This window comes from Corythoichthys intestinalis, chromosome 6, assembly GCF_030265065.1.
Source record: "Corythoichthys intestinalis isolate RoL2023-P3 chromosome 6, ASM3026506v1, whole genome shotgun sequence".
Taxonomy (NCBI): Eukaryota; Metazoa; Chordata; class Actinopteri; order Syngnathiformes; family Syngnathidae; genus Corythoichthys; species Corythoichthys intestinalis.
The window spans coordinates 40,067,297-40,094,246 of NC_080400.1; the positions used below are offsets into that span (position 1 = coordinate 40,067,297).

General features: G+C 39.5%; 3 protein-coding genes across 7 annotated transcripts in view; all 3 read right to left on the minus strand.

Annotated features, from left to right (window-relative positions):
* Positions 1 to 118: 118 nt before the first annotated feature.
* dus4l (dihydrouridine synthase 4-like (S. cerevisiae)) lies at positions 119 to 6,976 on the minus strand. Of its 2 annotated transcripts, XM_057838318.1 has the most exons (7): positions 6,674 to 6,976; positions 6,300 to 6,421; positions 6,071 to 6,188; positions 2,148 to 2,270; positions 1,846 to 2,072; positions 1,461 to 1,766; positions 119 to 156 (listed from the first exon to the last, which is right to left on the minus strand). In XM_057838318.1, the coding sequence occupies exons 1-6, from the start codon at positions 6,760 to 6,762 to the stop codon at positions 1,501 to 1,503; spliced, it is 945 nt and encodes a 314-aa protein (XP_057694301.1). In that variant the 5' UTR covers positions 6,763 to 6,976; the 3' UTR covers positions 119 to 156; positions 1,461 to 1,500. The 2 variants fall into 2 exon arrangements, with proteins under 2 accessions (XP_057694301.1, XP_057694300.1); XM_057838317.1 differs by lacking the exon at positions 119 to 156 and having other exon boundaries at positions 167 to 1,766.
* An 875-nt stretch (positions 6,977 to 7,851) lies between these two features.
* Positions 7,852 to 16,811, minus strand: rflnb (refilin B). Of its 2 annotated transcripts, XM_057839425.1 has the most exons (4): positions 16,737 to 16,793; positions 16,256 to 16,674; positions 14,141 to 14,226; positions 7,852 to 9,097 (listed from the first exon to the last, which is right to left on the minus strand). In XM_057839425.1, the coding sequence occupies exons 2-4, from the start codon at positions 16,445 to 16,447 to the stop codon at positions 8,749 to 8,751; spliced, it is 627 nt and encodes a 208-aa protein (XP_057695408.1). In that variant the 5' UTR covers positions 16,448 to 16,674; positions 16,737 to 16,793; the 3' UTR covers positions 7,852 to 8,748. The 2 variants fall into 2 exon arrangements, with proteins under 2 accessions (XP_057695408.1, XP_057695407.1); XM_057839424.1 differs by having other exon boundaries at positions 16,256 to 16,811.
* Positions 16,812 to 17,673: 862 nt separating this feature from the next.
* vps53 (VPS53 subunit of GARP complex) overlaps positions 17,674 to 26,950 on the minus strand; it is a 62,292-nt gene continuing 53,015 nt past the window's right edge. For all 3 annotated transcript variants that reach the window (XM_057839032.1, XM_057839031.1, XM_057839030.1), the window contains 2 exons: positions 23,121 to 23,225; positions 17,674 to 18,800 (listed from right to left, as the gene is read on the minus strand). In XM_057839032.1, the coding sequence (XP_057695015.1) occupies positions 18,630 to 18,800; positions 23,121 to 23,225 (276 nt within the window). In that variant the 3' untranslated portion in view covers positions 17,674 to 18,629. The remainder of the gene's footprint in view (positions 18,801 to 23,120; positions 23,226 to 26,950) is intronic.

Genomic DNA, 26,950 nt, shown 5'->3' on the forward strand with positions numbered 1-26,950 from the left:
ATTTGCAAACGACGTATAATAGTTCATTTCACTACCAGCGAAGGTACTAAGTTTCATTAATACCTCATTGGGTGTTCCTTACTTGATCTTTTTCTAAAAGACGAATGACTTCCGTTTGGCCTGGTCTTGTTTCGTAGTAGACTTTGTTCTTTTCACCTGTGTTCACACATCAAATTCATCCCAAATAACTAGTTCACCAGTACTGTAATTAGTTTTACATATTGTCAGTTTATGCGACTGACGAAAAACAGCGGCATCAACAGAGAGAATACTATAGTATTTACAATACATTGTGGGTAGTGGTTAACAAACACATCTGCTTCACAATTCAAATCTTGGCTCTAGCACTTCTATTCTCCAGGTACTCTGGCTTCCTCCTAGTCCAAAAACATGCATGTAATCATTATACATGATATCCCTAGCATTCCCGGTAATTGTGGTGGTGAACAGGATGGACAATGTGGCAGGTACTGCAAGCTGGGCCAAAAACGTAGTACAAAAGTAACAGCACTGATGAGAAACCTTAATACATTGGCATAAAAATTGACACTGTAAACCAGGGGTCCCGAGACTTTTTCCTGTGAGGGCCACATAACTTTCCCCTTCTCTGATGAGGGGCCGGGGTCAGTTTGTAACAGATAAAGTGTGACGATTGCAGGAGTGCCTAAATGTAAACATTTATTGTTTTTCAGAAAGCCACAATCAAATAACCCTTTCTGGATTCTCCACGGAACAAAATATAATATAATATAATATAATATAATATAATATAATATAATATAATATAATATAATATAATATCATTATTAATTAAATGGATAATAACCAAATAACCCTCTCTTGGTTCTTCACAGAAAAACAGCCAGGGAATAAATAACACTATTGAAAAAAAAAAAAAAAAATCAAAATGCTCTCTGGTATCGTTCAGAGGGCCAGACCAAATGTGGAGGCGTGCCGTAGTTTGGGGACCCCTGCTGTAAACAAAGTACTGTACATGTAAAATAAGTATTTTTTTATCATTGTACGAGGAAAATCAATTAACACATAAAATGCATGCATCTGACCCTCGTGAGGATGAGCAGTAACAAATTAAAAAAAATAAAAACACAGTAGTAGAAGCAATTTTACATTTGATTAAATTGTCAGCTATCCATCCATGATTTGTCTAACCTGCTTATCCTGTTCAGTATATTAATTGCAATTAATTTTAAACTGTAGAATAAAAAAATAGCATGAATAATTGTAATATTTACAAAATAAAAATATTAATAAATGACTCTGCCTGTAAGTCTATTTTAAAAATCAAATTAAGCACAAAAACATGCGCACATTTGCTCTAAAATGTCCCAAGGTGTGAGTGAATATGAAGTTTGTCTCTACTATATTTGCCCGGTGATTGGCTGGCGACCAACCACGGGTTTACCATGCACCAATATTAGCTGGCATAGGCTCCATCTTACCCAAAGTGAGACAAGTTCTTTAGAAAGAGGACGTGGGGGCTCATGTTCCAAACTCATGCACCAAGCCATATGTACTCTGCAGGTAGTCTATTACCGCTGATGTACTACATAAAGAATTAAATACTTTTCTTTCAGGCTGAGAGGTCACCCTCTCAAGCATGTAGATGAGATGATTGTGAAAGCATGTAAAAGGAGTGCCCTGTTGTACAGAGATGTCCACCCAGTCCCATATACACTCCAAAGGTGTATCCTCATGCCCGGCGAACAACGCTGGGTTAGCGAGCAACCCTCGCGCTACCATCACACCTAGAACCAATCAAATGAAACTCATTTCAGTTGAATATTTTCACTACAGCAATTGTGTTCACAATAAAGCAAGCCTTACCATCAACACCAGTTAGCTGATGAATAGACTCCACATCACGTGGGTACTTTATGTCCCCGTTTGCAATAACAGGAATGGACACGCTGTCTTTGATTGTCTTTATGGCATCGTAGTGGACTGGCTGGTGACGCTCCTCAGAAGTACGGCCGTGCACTGTGATCCACGACACACCTGCTGACTCAGCCTTCTGGCACAGATCAATGGTCTTCCTCAGGTCATCGTGAATTCTACAGATGAACTCTATTTGATTATGATGTATTATGATTTTTTGTTTTCATTAACCAGGTCTAATTTTTATTTACCTTATTTTTATGGACGTTGTATAGTTTGGTTTGTCCACTTGGTTCCTGACATGTCTGACCATGTCTTTAACCAGTTCAGGCTTGTTGATGAGGCATGCGCCATATCCTGCGGACATGGCCCATCTAATAACACAGTACAGTATACAACTTTAGTATGTTGCTATTACCACAGTGGACTATATACTGGACTGTCTCAGGAAATTAGAATACACAATATTCTAATTTTCTGAGACAGTCCTGTATATTGTTCTATGTAAAGGACGTCAGCCAAGGTCGGCCCCCCACATTTTTACCACGCCAAATCTGGTCCCCTTTGCAAAAAGTTTGGACACCCCTGCTTTAAATGGTGGATTAATGTACAGGACTGTCTCAGAAAATTAGAATATTGTGTATTCTAATTTTCTGAGACAGTCCAGTACATACATACACTTCAATTTTTGGACTAGACCCACTACTTTTTTTCCTCTAAACAATTTCATAAAAAAGCACCTCGTTTATGGATTTTTGGGGGACCAAACGAGCTTATTTTCTTCATTTAAAAAAAAGTGACATTTTCATTTAATTTTGCTCCGAGGCCTGGTGCGTCATGATAACATTGCTGCTGGGGTATGTTAACAACTACCGCAAGTGTTCCATAATTCATGAAAATATTCTTGAGTTCTCGTGTGCTCCATTTTGAATGCATACTTAGCTTTGTGTTGGCATTCCAACTTAAAGTCCAAAAACTCAAGTTTGCAAGCTTTTCCATGTAAATGCCAACTTGTTATAAACGCTGACAACGCTTGCCAGCCGCCTCATCAGACCATCAAAAACTGGGGAAACATATTATGAAGTCTCTATCCAATGCTATGTGCCATAAAAGAATGGCTATCCACTATTTGTTATGATTAGGGACACAATGCTAGCACTGATTATCCATTTTCAAGGAGCACTCAGAGGACTTTTTTGCCAACGAATACTCCATCCGTAGATGATCATTTCAACCTGTTTGTAGTTTGTCACTGGAAAACACCTTTCTGATATTGCTCCACTGTCTTTCTGCACAACATTGAGCGAATTGGTGATCCTCTACCCAGTGGAAACTGCTCTCTCAGCTATTCATTTTATGTGCAATTGACTTTTCTAACCTTTTATTGCTATCAATCCCAACTTTTTCGCAGTTTTTTTGACAAAATGAAATAAACAATCCACATTTCTTTTGAAATGACAAATGTTCTCATTAAAAAAACAAAAAAACATTTTATCTGTTGTCTGTGATGTAGTTATTTTGAGTGAAATATTTAGATTTGTCGCATCTATACCATTGCATTAGTTTTTTCTTCACAATAAACTAAACAAATTAAATATTAATAAATTAAAAAAAAAAAAAAAACTTCAAATTCAAATGAGTGTAAAACTAAACCTTGTTAAATATAATGCCATAGATTAGTACCGTGTTAAATAGAAAGTAAAGCAAGATTAATGCAGCCATCCGAGTATCAATGCAATCAACTTGAGGAAAAAAAGTCTGGCCAGGCCCACTAAACGATATGTAAAAATTAAACGTTTTCTAATTTATTCCTGATTGTTTACTGGAGTTGTCAGAGCCCAGTGTTGGTGTTTATGGGGCAGTATTTACATGGTGATTGCATATGTAGGTTGTTACATCTGTTTCTTCAATGTAAACAAAGCTATATCAGATATGAGTCACTGGAAATGTACAGTCATTGCGCTCCATAATTATTGGATTTATAATAATTATGTGTTTTTTAGCTTCTAATATTTTTTCTTCTTCTAAATAATATGGGACCTTAATGGAAAAAAAGAGAAAAATCCAACCTGTAATACAAGTGCATTTACTCAGTGAGGAAAAAATCCCATATAAAGAAATAATTATTTGACATCAAATATTGTGTGTCACAATTATTAGCACCCCTGGTGTTAATACTTTGTACAACCCCCTTTTGCCAACGAAACAGCACCTAATCTTCTCCTATAATGTTTCACAAGATGTGAAAAGACAGAAAGAGGGATCTTCAGCCACTCCTCTTTGCAGAATCTCTCTAATTCATCCAGAGACCTGGGTCCTCTCCTCTGTACTCTCCTCTTCAGCTCACCCCACAGGTTTTCAATGGGGTTGAGGTCTGGGGACTGAGATGGCCATGGGAGGAGCTCGATTTTGTGTCTGGTGAACCATTTCTGTGTAGATTTGGCCATATGTTTAGGGTCATTGTCTTGCTGAAAGACCCAGTGACGACCCATCTTCAGTAGTGATGGCCAAATGAAGCCTCATGAAGCAACGAAGCTTTGCAGCCAATTGGTTTGCACATGTAGCAAAGCTTCATTGTGCTTCATTTACCCTATGGCGCCATCAAGTGGTCTAGAAGCCCAAGAGGTCAACATTCTTAAGAATTCAATGACTTTTTGCTTAAGACAAAGATATGAATGTGCTTGTGTTAGTAATTTAGTATGTGAAAAAAATACAACAAGTGCTAAGGGTAATTTGTTATTCATTTTTATTTAGAAATAATAGCTTTCCCACAGTGGCTGGCTTTAAACAGTTTCTTTTTTTTTGGAAAATATTTCACCAGCTTTAGAAAATATTCTTTCACAAGGCACAGATGAAGCTGGGGGGCAGAGAAATGTGAGTGCCAGTTTATATAAATTTGGGTAGGTATTCTTTTGTGCCTCCCAGTACACTAATGGATTGTTCATTCTGTTGATGTTTGGTTCAGATAGGTACACACACACACACTCACATTTATATTAAAGTAGTTTTTCTCCCTTACCTTATTGAAAGCAATCAAATCAAAATGTTCCCATACAGGGGAGGATCGCTCTTTCCGCGCAGGTTCCATCGCAAGCAAAGGACAAGGCTCGAAAAAAGATTGCACTGGTTGCACTGTTGCGCACAGATGTAACAAGTACAGGAGCCCGAAATCCACAAAATGTGAGATAACAGGCGATCGCCATTGCGTTTTGCAACCAATTTATACCGTAGCCTGTCCTGTTTTTCCAATGTGCGCCAAACGTTGGATCACTTCCGAAGCACTCACGAGATTCAGACGGCCGCCGGCGAGGCTTCCCACGTCATCATTTCCGGGTTTTGCCGAAATGAAGCGCGCCTCGCTACAAGCTTCGTGGAAACCCCCCTCCCATTACTCGACACAAGCTTCGGAACCTCGGCTCATTTCATCCCATCACTAATCTTCAGCTTTCGGGCAGAGGGCAACATATTTTGATTTAAAATGTCCTGGTATTTCAAAGCATTCATGATGCCATGCACCTTAACAAGGTTCCCAGGGCCTTTGGAAGCAAAACAGCCCCACAGCATCACTGACCCACCCCCATACTTCACAGTGGGTATGAGGGGCTTTTCAGCATGTGCATCTTTCGTGGCAAGCCAGACCCACTTAGAGTGTTTGTTGCCAAAAAGCTCAATCTTGGTCTCATCTGACCAAAGCACACGGTCCCAGTTGAAGCCCCAATACCGCTTGGCGAACTCCAGACATTTGCTTTTATGATTGTGAGTGAGGAAAGGTTTTCTCCGTGCATGCCTCCCAAACAGTTTGTTGGCGTGTAGACAGCACCTGATCAGATTAGGTGCTATTTTGTTGGCAAAAGGGGGTTGTACAAAGTATTAACACCAGGGGTGCTAATAACCGTGACACACATTATTTGATGTCAAATAATTATTTCTTTATGTGGGATTTTTTCCCCACTGAATAAATGCACTTGTATTGAAGGTTGGATTTCTCTCTTTTTTCCATTAAGGTCCCATATTATTTAGAAATATTAGGAGCTAAAAAACATAAATCCAATAATTATGGAGGGCACTGTATGTACACTATATATAAAACACACAGCTATCAAAAAATCCCAATCTTAGTTATTGCTATGTAAATGCAAATTAAGAGTGAAACTTAAAGCAGGAAGCTGTGCACCTCTGGGGGCATCCACAGTTAAGGTCAACACCATCTGAGAACGGTGAAACAGCACGCGTTGCATCAACCAGTGTCTGAGCGTCATGGGCAGCAAATTGTACAATCAGGGGTCTGTCACCTGTGGGACACAAAGTACGTAAAAGCTGAGCACGGCATTATATATTATATATACACACATACAAATAATCTGTTAGTAACGCTCGACAATGTCTGAATTACTGCTACTCACACTCATTTGTGGTGAATTCACTGTCTCTGGCTTTGACTGATCGCACAAAGTCGGATGCAACTATCATTGGAGTGAAGCAAATGTCACAGTTGTACTTCCTCACTAACGACCTGAAAGCTAGTCTGTGGAGAAAGGATTTTATCATACATTACAGTATATCTGACCAGAAACTAGGGCAGATGGAACAAATTATTGTATTGTCAATCTCAATACAATAGCCAAACAGATTTGTTTTATGCATGAGTGTAGAATTGCATTACATCAATAAGAGCAAATGTCTGGAAAAATAGGTAGAAGTAGGCTCAGCAAAATGTGATATCCTTACTACTTACAGGAAGTAAGGTGAGAAATTTAAATGACACGATCAAACTTACTTTGAATATCGAACCATTGGTGCACAAATCTTGACCACATTTTCTTCTTCAAACATGTCTATGACACTGCTGTGGTTCGTGGTCTTCATCCTGCCAAACTGTAGCGTGATCACCTAGCATAACCAGCTACTGCTCTTCAGTGCTAACTCGTTTATAGGCAGCTGTCGCTTAAACATTTAACCACATCAAATAGAATACAAACAGTCGCAAACGACAAGGCTACAGGGTAGCCAAGTTCCAGCCTTGTTTTCAACCATAGAGAATGCACGTTTTTTTTTTTTCGTTCGACCGTCTTGCCGGATAATGTGGGTGTGGCTTATGCGCAATGACGTTTTCAAACTATAAGTATATGTTTCAAGACTAAAAAAAAAGTTTTTTTTAAATGGTTGCCAAACAGTTGCGTACTAGGTTATAAAAAAAGAAGAGAGACAGAGATACTAGAGGTCGTAGCTGATAAAGCACGTCTCACTAAATGTTACGTTCAAGACGCCCTGTTGTAATTTACCAACGTAAACATGTGTGGTTTACTGTATCACACATTTTTACGATGGCAAATAGTGTATTTGTATGCGCCCTTATCATTGCATTTGACTGTAATAACCTTTCCGTAGATCAAATAATTCGATTTGTACTTTTAGTTACTCCGCTGCGCACCAAGTTTCTATGTTGTAGTGGTTATCACGTCCGTCTAACACGCGAAAAGTCCCCGGGTGGAAACAATCATTGTTATTTCACTATTCTATTCAGCAAACTTGTATGGATACAGTACGTTTCTTATATGGACGTTTGATCATTACACTCTCTGATCACTACGAGGCGCTCCAGCACTATAAAATAAATAAATAAATAATTATTTAAAGTTCATTGCAACATAAATGATTGTTTGTTTTTTGCAACTCATTTCTTTGTTAACAAGACAGGAATATGGATTATCCATGTATATTATGTATATTATGTCTTTACAGGTATTTATGTCGAATTCACGTAGTTGGGATGGGTGTTAATAGTCAAAATGTCAATACAAGGTTTAAAAAAAAAAAAAAAAAATATATATATATATATATATATATATATATATACATGATTCTTTGTCAGATATTTTTTGTGTCGTTAGCACATCCACCATTCAATTTTCCATACCAACTGCCCTCCATCCAATAAACAAAATGAAACATTTATTGTGCTTGAATTGTTTATATCCAAATAAGTCACCACCAGCAAATAAAAATAATAAGCATTTATTATCAAGTACAGAGCAGAACAAAAACACTGCAAACTCAGCATCTATCAGATGAAAAAAAACTAAAAAGAATAAATATAAAATTTCACTCAACTGTCATAGAATGTGGAGTGGAATGTTGCTTTAACTGTTGACTAGTTGGCCTGTAAGGGACTTCAAAACGATGTATTTGTCACTTTTAAGACTCATGTTCCATCTAAGTATGCCATGTGCACAAGCTTACTCATACTGAACAGTTGCACTAATCAACAAACATTAGTACACACTGTAATGCTTTTGTTAATGTCTACATACATAGAATATGGGAAGGGGACAGCTTATTTTGTGTTAATTTAGTGCAGAAATAAAAACAACCACCAACAAAAATTCATAGCTAAGTATCCTTTGTACAGTGCAGTTATCTTTAGTACATGATTTCTTGGCATGCACCAAAACACCTGCACAACAGTGAATTTGTCTTCATTTCCTACTTTGCTTTCATTAAAAATAATCTCAGACTTCAGGCAAATACATCTTTAAAGGGAGGGTTCAATGAGTGCAAGTCATTAGCCTCCAGAGGCCAAGATCTGCAAAAACACAAAGACTGAGACCAATACAGTATTTCCAGAAATTGATATAAAGGTCAGTTTGAAATGGATGACTCATCCACTAGCAGGATTATGAAGACATGGCATGAACGTGTATTAGCTTCACTTTAGACTAGGTCTTCACATATCTGTTGTATGTAAGGTAGCCGGCATGTGTGCTCTTGGTTCACTGCCATTAAAAATGTTAAATGCCTACTTAAATGTAAAGATGACACAGCAGGGTCAGCAACAGCCAGCCAAAGGGTATGTTACAGAACAGGATCGGTCATAATGATCTCTCCTGTCTTACTGAGGTAGCTTCCCGCTGGCTCTAACTCCACACTGGAGAGGAAACGTCTGTTTCGCCGGTGGCGGTCATAGCTCAGCTCTGTTGCGTACACGACACTCGTTTTCTTGGGGTAAATGATGGTGGTGCTCATAAAGCTATGCGGCCGATGGCGTGGCTGGAAGTCCAACTGCGTCTTGTAATGACGCCAGGTGCTGCTGGACACTGCTGTGATGGTCTGCTTGCAGTGCTCAAGGCTCTGACCCCACGGCTGCAGAGCCACATTCTGAATAAAGTGGCGGTCTGAGTCATAGTTCACTAAGGAGGTGTATCTGTCGATGAAAAAAGCCCATCCATCAGTTAGGACAGTGCTGCCTTTAGCCAAGCTTAGTTTTCCAGTGAATATAGTTGAACCAAGATAAAACAACAGTATTGTTCTTGATGGTTGTAACAGTTTGTATGTTCTTTATTTGTTCGGGCTTAATTGCATGTGGTTCTAATATTTTTTTTTTATTTCTAATTTTTTTATATTGATTCTGGCTTGCATGGTATTTTTACTTTCACCAGTGTACCCCGCCTACTGCCTTTAGTTCGCTGGTATAGGCTCCAGCACCCCCATGTGAAGAAAAGTGGCATGGAAAATGAATGAATAGTGATGTTTGATTTTACAAAGCAATGTAATGATTACAAAAACTTCTGCTACCTGATAAAAAAGCAAAAGTTTAAGAGTGATTGATTTAAATTGAAGCATGGCACAATTGGATTAAACAACAGTGTGCTGGTCACAATAATAATGGAGTGTACTTATGGAGAGTATTGCATAGTGCATTTATCTACATTGTTACAATGCCCAAAGCACTTTACATTAGCACACATTTACCCTTTCACACACCGATGGTGGTAATAAGAGGCACAATGCCCCTGGCATCAAATTAAATCTATGGTTACCTTATAGAATAATAATAATAAAAAAGAACAGGAACAGTATGTCACAGAATAACTGCTTTGTTCTGGTTTCCTAATTGCTGCCTGATGAGCCTATTGTGCTGAACAAAGACAGTCATTGGAATTGAAGATAATTTGCTTTTTTTTTGGCTAAAGTTACCTTTGTAGGATTCCATTCATCACTATTTCAGTTATCACGGTGATATTATTGGGCAATTTCAGAAGTGAACATTCCTATTTATACAGAAGCGGACAAAAGTAGGTATCCAGTAGTAAAATCAGAAAAAAAAATCAATAATTTACAAAATTTATTTTTTTTCATATCTGTATCTAATGTGAACCATAGTACTTTTGTCTACAAAAAAATCATAAGTTAATTATTAACTAGTGTAGATGTATTTATTTTGTACCTGCTTATTTGTTCATTTTACTTGGCATAATTATTTCCATATCTAATTCACTATGTGTCTGTAACACATGACTATTTGGATAAGAAATGAATGGGAGCTCCCTACTTCTTTCCTGTAGCATGGCCATCGTAGACAGATAAAGTTGTGGCCCGAGTGCAGCTGCACAGGTAATTTCCATTTTGGTGTGAGCCACACTGGTGCCCTTACAAGGTTAACTTGTGGGCTGGCATCAGCCTGCCTATTCACATATGGAATAATAAAAAGTGTATGATTCTAAAGGTAATAGCTGATTTTTCACGAAGGCATCACGGTGCACTCGAGAAACGAGGTACAGGCCGGCCTACTTTTGATTGTACATTCATGAATAAATGTATTTAGCTTAGGTGATTGTTGCTTTTTGCTCCTGTGGTCATCTGCCGTGGACTTTCTAATATGTGGGAATAAATATATCTCCAACAGGTAATTTTTCCACAGAAAAAAGACAGGATTGAACATGCAGGTCAGAATGCCATTCTAACAAGAGTGTAGATGATGGCATTTACTTATCAGCGACGGTATGGTTGTTTGCTAAATTGACTCAGGAAATTTAGTGTTAAATGTAACAATATGCTTAAATATTACAATTAGGGATGTTCCCATCTGATCACGTGATCGGAAATCGGGCCGATCATGTCATTTTTCCAGGGGATCGCAATCGGGAGAAAAGGATTGGGTTTTAAATCTATTATTTTTTTAAGGGCTAAAAACTAACAAAAATAATCCATAAATAAAATGGCATTGCCAAAAGAAACAAAAATATACACGTTTTATACTCCACAACACTCCCGGAAAAAGCAGAAGAGGAAGTACTGTAAACAGCCCCAACAGGAGAACGTTCTGGAAGCTAACACAGGTACTCAATGGTGAGCGACTAGAGTGGTAATGTCTGCTGTGTGGAAATATTTTACCATCGAAGATCGGGGAGATGCAACAGCGACTTGCAATGTGTGCAAAGTGGGCGTTTTGCGTGGTGGAAAGGATAGAAATTTGTTAAGGGCAATGTATGTTTCATATATATATAAATATATATACACTAGTATATATACAGCGTATCACAAAAGTGAGGACACCCCTCGTATTTCTGCAGATATTTAAGTTTATCTTCTCATGGGACAACACTGACAAAATAACACTTTGACACAATGAAAAGTAGTCTGTGTGCAGCTTGTATAATAGAGTTAATTTATTTTCCCCTCAAAATAACTGAAAATATAGCCATTAATATCCAAACCCCTGGAAATAAAAGTAAGTACACCCATTTGAAAAAATGTACATCCCTAAATTTCCAAATTGAGTACTCCTTGTCATTTTCCCTCCAAAAAGTCACGTGACTCGTTACATGAGTGCTGTCAGCATTGCTGCAGAGATTGAAGAGGTGTGTGTGTGGGGGTGGGGGGTCAGTCTCTTAGTGCTCAGACCATACACCGCACTCTCCATCAAATTGGTGTGCATGGCTGTCACCCCAGGAGGAAGCCTGTAGGGGAGGAAGACGGTACACAAGAAAGCCCGCAAACAGTTTGCTGAGGACATGTCAACAAAGCACATGGATTACTGGAACCATGTCCTATGGTCTGATGAGACGGGCGGGCTTTCTTGTGTACCGTCATCAGAAGAGGCTTCCTCCTGGGGTGACAGCCATGCACACCAATTTGATATAGAGTGCATCGTATGGTCTGAGCACTAACAGGCTGACCCCCCACCTCTTCAATCTCTGCAGCAATGTTGACAGCACACCTGTAACGAGTCACATGACATTCTGGAGTGAAAATGACAAGCAGTACTCAATTTTGACATTTAGGGATGTACGTTTTTTCAAAGGGGGGGGTACTCACTTTTGTTGCCAGGGGATTAGATATTAATGGCTATATTTTGAGTTATTTTGAGGGGAAAATAAATCAACTCTATTACTGTATATAAGCTGCACACAGACTACTTTTAATTGTGACAAAGTGTCATTTTGTCAGTGTTGTCCCATGAAAAGATATACTTAAATATCTGCAGAAATGTGGGGGGTATACTCACTTTTGTGATACACCGTACACTGTGTGTGTATAAATATATATATATATATATATATATATATATATATATATATATATATATATATATGTATGTGTGTGTGTGTATACATATATATATGTATATTAGGGCTCTCAAACGATTAAAATTTTTAATCGAGTTAATTACAGCTTAAAAATTAATTAATCGTAATTAATCGCAATTCATCGCATCTATAAAATATGCCATATTTTTCTGTAAATTATATATATATATTCTGTAAAATAATTTGTTGGAATGGAAAGATAAGACACAAGATGGATATATACATTCAACATACGGTACATAAGGACTGTAGTGGGCATTTCACTCTACTGTCAATTAAATTTGTCTATGCTGTCCTCACTCCGAAGCGTCTACTTTTTCCAAAGCTAGACAGCTAGAGAACGACGCCTTAACAATCAGACTTCTTCCTTTTTCATCTGATTTATTAATAAAATGGCCTCAAACCACTGTCCTCTTTAGACCGTAGTGAAACTACAAAAAAAAAGTACACAAGCATTGCATTAGCAACAACGTTAGCTTAGCACGCTATACAGGTTCACTAAACAAACAAAAAGCGTCTCATACAAAAAAATATAACATTTCACTTACTAACATAATATGTACATTCTTTACAACAACCATACTTACGGACAAATCTTGTCCAAGGATCATATAAGCACAACATTACAACGTAGGCGTCAGCCCGAGATGTCGTGCAGCCATATTGAACTGGCAAGAAAGCAATAAACCATGTCGCAAAGCGACCACAAGAGTTCGCTGTTAGACAGCACAAACAACCTTGCTGTAAAACTTACCAAAAGGCAGAATACTGTCTGAGCGGGACATGTGCGTTAATTGCGTGAAATATTTTAACGTGATTAATTCAAAAAAATTAATTACCGCGCGTTAACGCGATAATTTTGACAGCCCTAATATATATATATATATATATATATACAGAACGACATAACCAGGGAGCGGCATAGTGTACAGGATCATCTGTGCCGAGTACGGACTGGAGACCCCAGAGTCAAGGTGAGCAACACCTCCAAAGGTGGTCGAGAACAACCGAGCCAAGATCCTGTGGGACTTCCAGATCCATACAGACAAACTGGTGATGGCCAGCCAGCCTGACATAGTGGTGGTGGATAAACATCAGAAGACAACAGTAGTGATAGATGTAGCAATCCCGAGCGATAGCAACATCAGGGAAAAAGAACACGAAAAGCTGGAGAAAATATCAGGGGTCGAAGAGTTGGAGAAAATGTGGGGAGTGAAGGCAACAGTGGTGCCAGGAGTGATCAGGACACTAGGGGCAGTAACCCCCAAGCTGGGTGCATGGCTCCAACAGATAACAGGAACAACGTCCGACGTCTCCGTTCAGAAGAGATCCTAGGGACAGCTAAGATCCTCCACAGAACCCTCAAGCTCCCAGGCCTCTGGTAGAGGACCCGAGCTTGAAAGGAGAAACCATACCGCCCCGGTGGGCGAGACGACAATCTCTTTTTTGTCTCTCTATCAGATCGGCACTCAGTAACGACAAATACTCAAAATCAGGTGATTCGGACACGTGTGCAGAAATATGTGATCGGGACATCCCTAATTAGAATGCCGCAAAGTCAAATTAGCAAAACTAATTTGTGACAAGCAGTGGCTTTTGTTACTGTGTTTTGTCAAAGTTATGACATACTACACTGTGGTTCCTGCATTAACCAATAGGCCTATAATATGTGGCAAATCTGAGATGAGTAGATACTGTCCAATTTAAAACCAGCATAATATAATCTGTGCCAGGGGAGTTTTGTAATAAACTGGTGGCTGATCTGCAAAATGTATCTACCTCCCGAGCCAAATCAGCTCGTATATGCTCAATGCTGTGATCTTGAACACAATGAACGGATGGAAAGATGGATGGACAGACTTTTCAACACAACCCACCTTACTTCTTTGGGAGGTAAGGTGTCAATTGTTATTCCCTCCCCAAAGGATAGTGGCTGCAAGGAACCAGACGGCAAAGTTGAAACCTGCAAAAAAAATGTAAATAAAATAACAAAAGAATTTTTAGATTAAACTGAACTGCAATCAACTTTATTCCAAGAAGAGTTTTGGGGACTCAAGATGCATACCCTGGATTTAATCTCAACATTTTGTCAAATGTGACCCTCTCACTTTAAGCATTCACAGCAAATATACTGTAATCCTACGAGTTTAGTGAATGCATTTATACTTTTCCTGCTGATTTCTATGTAGAACACATATCTAAAACTATGAACTGCATAAGACCAAAAGATGTCTTAAAAATATCTTGCTTTTACTATGGTGCATTCTTCGCAGGTGAGTATCTACCATTTTATTGGACTGCCAGTATATTGTACCATATTTTTTGGACTATAAGTCGCAGTTTTATTTTCATAGTTTGGCTGGGGGTGCGACTTATACTCAGGAGCGACTTATGTGTGAAATCATTAACACATTATGATATCATTTCACGTTATTTTGGTATTTTGGAGTGACACTGATGGTTTGGTAAACATGTTAGCATGTTCTTTATGCCATAGTTATCTGAATAACTCTTAATAGCTATGGCCACGTTCGCGTTCTGCCTTTGGCAATGTGTGTTCAATTGTATTATTGGCTTTTTTATATTGAAATGCATGCTTTTAGTTTGTGGCGCTTTCACGCCCAAGTGGGGGCGCACTCGCACTTGTTAACGCGAAGAAGAGCACTCACACGCCAGAAGAAGACGGACAGCTACACAGCGTCTCTTAGCGAGTGGGCGAGAGAGAGAGAGAAACATGGCTGCTGACCTACATTCATTGTTTATGCTTGTAAAATATCTCTACAGAGGCAACGCCTGTGTGTATCATCTTTTCTGTTGTTGTTGTGTGTTTTCCACCCGCGATCGGACACTTAGAGCCAGTTGTGATATTGTTTCATCAATGTGCTAATGCTAGCGAACGCATGCTAACCGTTTGTGTCATTGCTGTAATAGCACCTAATTATCATTTATTCACGTTGATGCAAACCTATTTGGTATCGAGGACGAAATTGATTCAGCAAATTATACGGACCTCCACCATCGTCATTTGGGAGTTTAGCTCGATGTATAGCCAGGACCGAGCAGTAGCGTCTTGGTGAGGACAGTATATTCGCATTTCGTTGTTCATGCATCACGTAACATCATACTGTACACTTATTCAGCATGTTGTTCTCTATTGTATTTCTATATTAAATTGCCTTTCAAGATGGCATATCTGTTCTATGTGTTGAATTTTATCAAGTAAATTTCCCCAAAAAATGAGACTTGCACTCCGGTGTTTATGTTTTTTTTTCTCTTCGTTAGGCATTTCATGCCTGGTGCGACTTATACTCAGGTGCGACTTATAGTCCGAAAAATACGGTATTTGTTGGTCATACTGACAACAAACAGCTGGCTAATGGAAGTTGACGGAGAAGGCCTTTTGGGAGTTGAGGCCGGAGAAAGCTGCGCGGTAAACCTTTCCAAATGAGGTAGAAGTTCAATAAGTCATCAACTGATAATGGCTAACTGCTTAACATAAAATGCACCAAGTACCCAATTAAAGCTAACGGGTCAAAATATGGGCATACAGTGAACCAGCTAGTCTATTTGAAGTTCACAATTATTTGGAATCTTCCCTCAGCTATTCGAAACTTCACCCATTCATGTTTTTTTTTTGCTGTTCCAATAATGCCCTAAGATGGCGCCAAACCCTTGACTAAAAGGAAAGTAATTGTGTGTCGACCAAAAGATAAATGTCTTAATGTTTTAAGTACATTGCTACACATGAACGTCTGAAGCGTCTTAATATTTACCAGCAAAACCAAGTAAAGCAAGGTTGTTGGATGAGTTGGAAATGTTAAGATCTTTTGGAATAATTTCTAGTATTTTTTCCTTTGTTAATTTAAAAAAAAATAAAAACATTTTAAAGAGTGGTTAAATTATGTCAATTTGGAATCGGACTCAGTAATGAGGAATATTTTAAAATATTGGCAGTGACAAAATGGCAGGGATGCAGTAAATCGGTGACCCACCCGCGATCCGGTTCCTTCGACCTCCGGTACCGGGCTCACGCCACGGGCCTTGTCCGGAGGCAGCAGCCAAGCACTGGGGCTCGGACTCGGTGGTAACCCGGAGTCCGGGCTATCTAGACCTCTGTCCGACCGAGAGCTCATGCCCAGCGGGTCCTCTTCGCAAACATTTGGAAAGTTCAACCGTCCAACCATTTCAAGTGGGAAATTGTGAAACTCCAGCAATATGCTAGTTGCGAAGGAGAACAACTTCTAGAATTTAGTTCCCGTTTTGCGGTACTTTTTAAGTCCTTCGAGGTTACGTTTTACGACTTCCCAGGCGGGTTCTGCTGTTGTTCGGGTTTGGGAGGGATTAATTCAATGTCCAGTCCCATATACATTTTTCCTCAGGTACATGCAGCACCTTCGACTTCTTCTTTTCCCTGTCATGAAAATATGTTATACTTGAAACTATATTTATATAACTGTACGGGGAAACCTTTACCAAAAGTTGTGCAGCTCCACGTCTCAACTTCAGTGACTTTTCCCTCGAAAGTTCCTTCATACATTAAAGAGAAAAGTCCCGCCCATTGAGGGCTTTTCCTTCATGCTGATTGGATGAAGGACAAAATGAACCCAGTTGTGGTTGTGAATATATATAAAGCATGTCCAGAGAACATCATTTTGTCAGTCAATGACTGCATGGATTTCTCAAACATGAAAAATTATGGTTGCAATACTTTTCGGGATAAAAAGCATTGCAGTTAGTGATGGGCTGAAGTGGTATCGGGGATTTCAGGCTCCCTCTTGGCAGAATTGTTTTAATTCATCTACAATGGACATAAACATAAATCACTTTTCTGTTTTTAAGGCCATGCCACAGAATTTAGCTAAGGACTTGAGGTCACGTGTGGTTTCCTTTAGTAGACCGCAGATTGAAGTGTTCCATTTATGCATGCTTCAGTCAACGTGATAAAAACCTTCAAGCCTTTTCTGTTCAAGTGTTATGCGGCCGACTGCTCATTGAAAGAAATGTATCTATTAACACCGAGATATGAAAATTTACCCCCCCCCCCCCCCCACCAAAGCTGCCTTTTGCTCAGAAAACAATTTTGTTGTTTTACTGTGGTTGTTTCATGCGTCTCCATAGTATAGTGTAACATTATTCTGTGTAATACTGCAGTATGGGGTGCCCCCCCAAAAGATTGTTGAACTCAAAAGTTATTATCAAATTCCTTCATTAAAGTCCTACAAATGATACTACCGGCAGTTATATTTTCCAGGGATATTTAGCTTAACTCCTTTCCCTTTTACGGCTTGTTTCCTTACTATTGAACCAATGAGTTCATGAATAAATGAAACAAAACAGCAGTACGGTATGCCAATTGATGGGACACTGAAAAAAGCACACCATCTAATGAGGACCATAGACTAAACGTTTACATATTTTTATTAGTTTTACTCCGCAAAACAAGAATGCAGCATAAAATTATTTAATGAAGCACAGGATTCATCTGTTGCAATGTTAAGTAATATTCACAACTTGAGTCATACATTACAGCATAATCAACCATACAGTATTCATTCATTAATTTTCCACACCGCTTATTCTCACAAAGGCAAATTACCAACCATACAGTATATTATATGAAAGGAATGAGTTACTAAAACCAGCAGGCATTTAGTTTTTACAGCTACCTTTTCTATTTTAATAAATGTTTTTCAACCATCTATTATTTTACAATGGCATTGTTGGGATTTTAGAGATTACATTAAATGATCTGTCGTGACTATCAACTAGATACCACGTGTGCAAGTGAATTGATTGCCGGTGTACCTGCCTGTTATGTCTAACAGAGTAAACCGAATAACATCTAGGAGACCTAATCAAGGGGGTTATTATTTTTATTCTCCTGTTCATAAAAATATGAAAGAGAAATGTATATATTTTTCAATCAATATACTGATTTGCAATGAGGCCTTCCAGGCACAGTCCTTTATCATACTAAGAAAACGGCATTTAATTTAGGTCAAATTATCTGTACTAGACAGAATACAATAACTAATGTTGCAACTCATTATTATTTACCAATCTAAGCATTAGCATTTGCATAAACACGAAGGAAATTGCACATTCAAAAATAGGGTTGTTTCAAGGCTAAATCCCCTCTGAGGAAGTTTCTTCACAACTCACTATGATCTTCAAGGCTAAATCACCTCTGAGGAAGTTTCTTCACAACTCACCATGATCTTGGGTTCATTTTTTGGTGTGATGGAAAATTAAGTCATCTCTTTTGTTTTTAACAATAATTCAATGGAGCAGAATGACATTTTGTGAGATTAATAATTGAGAGTTAAAGGCCAGTCACAGCACGTAGACTCTTGAAGTGCGTTTCCTTCACAGTCTCTTCTTGATAAGTTTCTCTAGCTTGCTTATGCGGGAAGATTCCTGCTCAGGGGTGGGGGCACTGAAAGACAAGGAGCTGCTGCTGTCGGCCCCGGAGGGCGGTGTGGGCAACCGCTGCCTGAAGAGCTCCAGCATGCTGCTCTGCTCACCACGTTTTAAACCCTACACAACAGAGCATTACATTGTTGTTTGTTTGTGTGTGTATGTACACAATACACATACACAATACGAAACATTTGTTTCAAAGCACCACACCAATTTAAATTGTATTTTGAACGGTAAAACTATCTGTCCCAGTTTTGAAAAAGAATTGTCCCCTAAATGTTAACTTTGACCTAAATAACCGAAATTGCAAAGTTGAAATGCCTATCAATGAGTTTTCTCAATTACTGTGGAAGTATTAGGGCCTCCTCCTTTGTTGAATGTTTTTAAGATTTAACTTTGTCATATTGGATGGTTTGTGACCATAAACAGCTATTTTAAAGGGAGGTGCGCGTGTGTGTAAAACTGGATACAGTCATGTTAAAAAATTAGGACACCCTATGAAATATTCAGTTCTTTATCAAGAAATTTTCACATATCAATGTCTGATCTTGGTTTTCTTTATCTCTGGAAAAGAAAGTAATTTAATTGCAGGTAAACAACAAAAAGAAACATTGTTTTACTCATTAAACCAAATATACAGTATCAACAAAAATGCATATTCTAAGTGAGGAAAAAGTTAGGACACCCTACCGCCTAATAGCAAGTGTTACCCCCTTTGGCTGAAATAACTTCGGTGAGACACTTTTTGTAGCCATCTACCAGTCTTTGACATCGGTCTGAAGACAGTTAGCCCCAATCCTCAACGCAGAATACTTTCATCGGGGTTTCTTGCATGTACAGCCAGTTTCAAGTCACCCCAAAGCATCTCAATGGGATTAAGAACTGAGCTTTGACTCACCCATTCCAGAACTCTATTTCTTCCTTTTCAGTGAGTCTTTGTGGAGCTACTGGTATGTTTTGGGTCATTGTCATTTGCAGGGTCCAGTTTGGCTTCAGCTTCAATTAATTTTTTTCACAGATGATCTCACATGTCCTTCAAGCACCCTCTGGATTCTATGGTGGTGAGCTGGCCAGGTCCAGCTGCAGCAAAGCTTCCCCAAACCATGACACTTCCACCTCTATGTTTCACAGTTGGTATGAGGTTCTCTTCCTGGAATGCTGTATTGGGTGTATGCCAAACATGTCCTCTGTTCTGGTGTCCAAATAATTCAATTTTAGATTCATCTGTCCAAAGAACATTATTCCCTAAGTCCTGGTCTTTGTCTACATTCACTATGGCAAACTTCAGTCTGGCCTTCATGTTCTTCTTGGACAGTAAAGCTTTCCTCCTTGCACACCACCGATGAAGGTTAAACTTGTGAAGTCTCTTTCTGATTGTAGAGGCATACACTTTCACATCAACAGTAGCAAGAGCCTGTTGTTGGTCCCGTGATGACATTTTAGACATGACATTTTCATATTTGGAGATTTCTTTTAGCATCTTGCGGTCTGCTCTCAGTGTGAACTTGCTTGGATGTCCAAACGTGTGCATCTTTGCAGTTGTTTTGAATGTCCTCCACTTGTAGACTATTTTCCGGACAGTGTAATGGCTGATTTTATTTTATTTTGAGATCTTTTGAAATCCTTTACCAGACTGATAAGCATCTACATTCTTCTTTCTGAAGGCCTCAGATAGCTCCTTTAATCTCACTGCGGTGTTTTCTCTCACTTCAACAGTCAGAAGCACACCAAACTAAATGTGAGGATTAAATAAGGCAAACCTCCTTCAAAACACGGAGTAATTATGTTCTAATCATGTGCACATGATGTGATACCCCTGTGTGTGATTTTAGCCATTTTAAGTGGGACTGAATGTAGGGGTGTCCTAATTTATTCCTCAACACAAATTGCATTTATTTAAAATGACATTTTACAGAAAGTTATTTAAAAAATCTTTTGTTTTAATTGTTTAGTTCTATTACTTCAATCCCTCAAGATTGTTAAGATTGATATTTAATATCCATACCACCAAATGCTGTATATGTAAGAAAACACACAGGCTTCCATAGGCTGTCCTAGTTTCTTCACGTCTGTATCTGATGAGTGCTATTAGCCAATAGCGACGAGCGTTGTCACATGTCAGCCATTTTGTGTCGGGCTTTTCGATGAAAATAGTCAATTATTTTATATTAGTCAACTATAGTCAATGAAGCACGTACTACGAAATAGCTAAAATTACGTTTTTAAACGGTTTCCAAACGGCTTGGTTTTTCATAAATGTCAGCTATGCAGTAAATGAACTTTAAACTTAATAATTATAATATTTGTTTTCATTATCCAGCTTGAATCATAACCACAGTAATAGACCCCAATCACGTGACGTCACAACTCCGCCCCCCTGACTGGTGCCGCCATATTGTCCGTCAGCTCATCGTGTTTACATATTACCGCTACGTACATTCCTCCTACTCCTGCGTGTTTTTCTGCTTGTCTAAGGAATCACCGCCGAGTAAACGAACCCAAAAACCTTCCTGACAATCGTTAACATTGATTAATCAAAATGGTGAAGGCATGTGTGGCGGTTGGTTGCAGTAACAGAGAAGATAAACGGTCATTTTAGTAGTTGCTGTGTGCCCATTGTTAAAAGGGCAAATCTCGAAAGCAGCACGGTTTGTTTATCTCGGTCCATGATGCGTTTGTGTCGACAGCCGTTAGACAGCGGCGAAAACATCAATATGATGCCAACACGATCGCAGACATCATCAGACGGAGACTACGAAGCTCATCGCCACGGTCGCGCAGCAAGAAGGTGAGAGCAACAACAGGTGTTGTGCCGAAAGATAGCCGCCCTGTGTGAAATGTCCCCGATGACGGGATCGCCCACACGGAAATGACTTTCTTGTACCGTGAATATGTATTATTTTACTCTGCTTGAACTAATAAATGTCATGCCTGTGTGATTGTCATTGGGATATGGTCGTGAAAACCTATAGACTAATACATTTATGTTCAAAGATGGTTATGTGGCCCAGTCTACGATTTGTTACTAAAATACAGTACTAATATTTTGTGTAATTTAATGATTTAAAACTGATCTTACAGTCATAAATCCATTACTGTAATGCGTCCAGGAAAACATTTGATGTTTTCACTTCAATAAAGCGTTATAAATAAGCGCTCCCGTCAGGGGGGACATTTCACGCGGGGCAGCTATTTTGCAGCACACACCGGCCCGTTGTCGATCAAGTTTCATTTTACAATCGTGACAACGGTGAAGCTCAGCTGACCAAATGTCGGTTTATATTCAGGCCGGTGCCGATTTTGGGTACCAGACTCCTCATCGTGACATAAACTGGAGTATGATTGGAAATTTTGTGGTCTCAGGACGAGCTCTGACGCACGGGAAGGGACCGGACGGGAGGAAACATCGGTTTGGGCATCAAATATGGATCTGGTGACTGGATCGACCGAAGCTTTTCCAAATAACAGCTTTTATGCAACTTATCCAATGAGTTTACAGCGTCTGAAAGCACCGGGGCTTCCATAATTTGCAAGTGAATCCACCTTTAGAAACTACGATCAATGACAATACGGACACACAATGACGGACAATATGGCGGCATAATACAGCGATCACGTGATTGTGTGACGTTGGTGATTGGGGTCTATAGTTTGTTACAAACAAAAGTGTTAGTAGGTTCTTCAGGAATTCAGCGAGTGATGAGAATTTTAGTGGACGAAAGCACTCACATTTAGTCAGCTACACTAGAGCTCAGTAGAAGTCCCAAATGCAAGATGGCTGTCAGTAACTTTCAACTATGCATTTAGAATAACCCTGCTGAATAACCCTAGAAAATTTGACGGCACAAAATCATAGCCAGTTATAACCTTCAGCACATTCTGGGTTCGTTTGTGACCTCTTGTATAAATGGTCAATGCATTGTTTTAGAGAATTTTTTGTTGGCGGACCACCCATTGTCAGGGTCACCCTTGCTCCGAATTTTCTTCATTTGTGGGTAATGGCTCTGACTATGGTCCATTGGAGCCCGAAAACCTAGAGTTAAAATGGCTTTTAATGTTCTCAAGAGGGATACAGGATTCGATCACTGTTTCTTATTTATATTTTTTTGCGATTCTCTTTTAGACCCTGTGGCCTACTTCACTTTAGCTGAAGAATACTATTTTTGAAAATTTTTGCTTCAGCAAGACTCTCTGTAATCAGACATTATCTGTACAGTGATGTTAAACTACGGCGTCTACAATTGTCATTAATCATAGTAAATCCATGCCGTAAAGTGGCATGTGCATGTATGAGGTTGTGACCTCCTGCCTCAAATTTACACAAATAAATACATTTTCATTTGGAAACTGCATTTTGAATTAACTACACACACACACACAAGCCCAAAATATGAATGCATTTGCAATGAATTTAAACAAGTGGAAAAATGAACAAACCTTCATGTCAAGTATTTTCTGGAATGTTTCAGGATTGCCATCAGCCAAAAGCTTGATGTAGTTATCCACGAATACTACAGGCGGTTCATGTGGGGCCATAACCACCTAAACAAAAAACAAGAAAAAAAAAGTAGTTTTAAGTGTGTTTTGACACCCCCTCCTCTCCTGCGAGCTATCATGGTGCGACCCAAGAGATCTTTAAATGATCCCATACGGTGCCGCCATGACCTAAATCAGGCAAATGGGGTGTGGAGTTTCAATCTCAGACAACCACTACTACTGGCTTTAAATGAAGTAGAGACTTGTGATTAAAGAATTTTACATTGCATTCTTTTGCAAGTTTTGCACAATAGAGAAAAATTAGGCAGACTGCTTGGATCAGAGGCAAATGAGGGGACCAGCTCTAACAATATATTTTCTTGGCAACATTTTAACCCGTTACATGCCCAAAAATCGTGTCCATTGAAGGCTGCTGTAGTGGAATTAGAAGAATTTGAGAAGTGAGCGTGCATAAAAAAAAAAGTTCTGGATTGTGCGGAATTCTTAGCTGTGCAACTCGCACAGCTGGCCAAGTGATTTATTTGGCAACTGTGCTGCACCCAGGCCAAGGAAAGACCTCAGGGTATTAGAGAATATAAGCAAGAGTAAGAATGCAACCCAGAACCCCCTGCCCCACCACCACCACCCCACACACACAAGGCAGCGTGATAACGTGAGGGTTAAACCAGGGTGAGGATGGGGGTTGCTATTTAAATGGTCTCAAGAGGAGACCTTGACAAGAGGACTGGAGCAATGTTGGGCTGGGTTGGAAGAGTGGGAAAAAAGCCACATCTCCAGGCTTTTCACCACTGAGAAGAGGCCATCTCAGAAAGCTTTGAACATAACAGGCTACAAAACAACCTTAATGTACACAAGAAACAATCTTCTCAAACAGAAGAATATGCCTCACACTGTCAAGCAGCTGCGGCTGAAAAGCAAGATCACGCAAATTGCATGGCATCAAACAATCAAGTTCTATTTATTTCACATAGTACTGGAAGTGTTCTAATATAGAGCATCCAAGCAAGACGTAATATCATGCTGGAAGTGTTCCACACAACTGGTTGTTAAACGGTACAAAAAAAAAAAAAGAAAAAAAAAAAAAAAAAAAAAAAGAAAAATAAGGGAAGAACACTTTCGACTCGAGCTGCTCAATTTTTTACAAAAAAAAAAAAAAAAAAAAAGAAAAATAACACAAGTGTGCTACTACAGGCTGAGACGATAAGTGTGTATGCCCTCTGTGGCTAACTCCTTACTGACAAAACCCAATAAATCAGCAATTAATTTGATCTACCCTGATACAAAAATAAAAATTGGGGCCTGAGGATTGATTGTTATACATTCATAGAAATACCAACTTTCAGAGGAATAGATGACAAATGATTGTGAACACAACCCTTAAAAAAACAACAACAACATGAGCAGCAACTTTACAGGCCTCAGCCAGTTAAAATTCTAATGGCGATTTTTCCCACAAATCTTGAGTTTGTCATTCTATTTGAGATTTTTACATTTCATAATTTTAAAGGCATGAAACCAGAATTCCGGATGAAGAAGACACTACTTGTAGAAAAACTTGCAAAAAACCTTACTACTGGATTCAGTAGCGGGTAAAAAATAATAATAAACAAAACAATGTCTACATTATACAGTGGGGCAAATAAGTATTTAGTCAACCACTAATTGTACAAGTTCTCCCACTTTAAAATATTAGAGAGGCCTGTAATTGTCAACATGGGTAAACCTCAACCATGAGAGACAGAGTGTGGAAAAAAAACCCAGAAAATCACATTGTTTTTTAAAAATAATTTATTTGCAAATCATGGTGGAAAATAAGTATTTGGTCAATACCAAAACTTCATCTCAATACTTTGTTATGTACCCATTTGTTGGCAATACCGGAGGCCAAAGTTTTCTGTAACTCTTCACAAGCTTTTCACACACTGTTGCTGGTATTTTGGCCCATTCCTCCATGCGTATCTCCTCTAGAGCAGTGATTTTTTTGGGGGGCTGTCGTTGGGCAACACGGACTTTCAACTCCCTCCACAGATTTTCTATGGGGTTGAGATCTGAAGACTGGCTAGGCCACTCCAGGAGCTTGAAATGCTTCTTACGAAGCCACTTCTTTGTTGCACTGGCTGTGTGTTTGGGATCATTGTAATGCTGAAAGACCCATCCACGTCTCATCTCCAATGCCCTTGCTGATGGAAGGAGATTTTCACTCAAAATCTCTCGATACATGGCCCCACTCATTCTTTCCTTTACACAGATCAGTCGTCCTGGTCCCTTTGCAAAAAACAGCCCCAAAGCATTATGTTTCCACACCCATGCTTCACAGTGGGTATGGTGTTCTTCCGGATGCAATTCAGTATTCTTTCTCCTCCAAACACGAGAACCTGTGTTTCTACCAAAACGTTCTATTTTGGTTTCATCTGACCATAACACATTGTCCCAGTCCTCTTCTGGATCATCCAAATACTCTCTAGCGAACCACAGATGGGCCTGGACGTGTACTGGCTTCAGCAGGGGGACAAGTCTGGCAGTGCAGGATTTGAGTCCCTGGCGGCGCATTGTGTTACTGATAGTAGCCTTTGTTACTGTGGTCCCAGCTCGCTGTAGGTCATTCACTAGGTCCCCCCCGTGTGGTTCTGAGATTTTTGCTCACCGTTCCTGTTATCATTTTGACGCCACGGGGTGAGATCTTGCATGGAGCCCCAGATCGAGGGAGATTATCAGTGGTCTTGTATGTCTTCCATTTTCTAATAATTGCTCCCACAGTTGATTTCTTTACATCAAGCGTTTTACCTATTGCAGATTCAGTCTTCCCAGCCTGGTGCAGGTCTACAATTTTGTCTCTGGTTTTCTTCGATAGCTCTTTGGTCTTGGCCTTAGTGGAGTTTGGAGTGTGACTGACTGAGGTTTTGGACAGGTGTCTTTTATTCCGATAACAAGTTAAAACAGGTGCCATTAATACAGGTAATGAGTGGAGCCTCGTTAGACCTTGTTAGAAGAAGTTAGACCTCTTTGACAGCCAGATCTTGCTTGTTTGTAGGTGACCAAATACTTATTTTTAACTCTAATTTGGAAATAAATTCTTTAAAAATCAAACAATGGGATTTTCTGTTTTTTTATGAGTTACTGTATATACAGTAGTTAAAATAAATGTTCTGTTCAAAATTTTAATGGACAGAATTTCTCAGCGCAGCCAAAGCGTTGAGGGGGTCTGGTTTGGTGGCCTCAGCATTGCATCTCTGCTTTTTGCAGATGATGTGGTGCTGCTGACTTAATCAAGCTGTGACCCCCAACTCTCACTGGAGCGGTTTGCAGCAGGTGAAGAGGTTGGGATGAAGATCAGCACCTCCAAATCAGAGACCATGGTCATCAGTCAGAAAAGGGTGGCGTGCCCTGTCCGTGTTGGGAATAAGATCTTGCTACAAGTGGAGGAGTACAAGTATCTTGAGGTCTTCTTCAGGAATGAGGGTAGGAGGGAGCGGGAGATCGACAGGCGGATCAGTGAAGCATCTGCAGTGATGCTGACTCTGCATCAGTCGATCAACGTTCCTACCCACCTAGCTGTGGGTTGTGACCGAAAGGACAAGATCCCGGACACAAGTGGCTGAAATGAGTTTCCTCCAGAGGGTGACCAGGCGCTCTTTTACAGTTAGGATGAGAAGCTCGGTTATCTGGGAGGGACTCTGTGTCGAGCCGGGCATCTGGTTCGGTTGCCTCCTAGACGCCTCCCTAGAGAGGTGTTTCGGGCATGTCCCACCGGCTAGAGGCCCCCGGGATAC

Bases quoted from the DNA above. Each gene is read 5' to 3' on its own strand.
- dus4l (XM_057838318.1), bottom strand. From the start codon at position 6,762: ATGAAGACCACGAACCACAGCAGTGTCATAGACATGTTTGAAGAAGAA. The intron at 6,422-6,673 runs GTAAGTTTGATC...CTTTCTCCACAG, and splicing joins CCAATGGTTCGATATTCAAA to ACTAGCTTTCAGGTCGTTAG. The intron at 6,189-6,299 runs GTGAGTAGCAGT...TGTGTCCCACAG, and splicing joins TGAATTCACCACAAATGAGT to GTGACAGACCCCTGATTGTA.
- rflnb (XM_057839424.1), bottom strand. From the start codon at position 16,447: ATGGTTGGACGGTTGAACTTTCCAAATGTTTGCGAAGAGGACCCGCTG. The intron at 14,227-16,255 runs GTGGGTCACCGA...TTTTTTTTGCAG, and splicing joins TCGAAGGAACCGGATCGCGG to GTTTCAACTTTGCCGTCTGG. The intron at 9,098-14,140 runs GTGGGTTGTGTT...TTTCATCGACAG, and splicing joins TTACCTCCCAAAGAAGTAAG to ATACACCTCCTTAGTGAACT.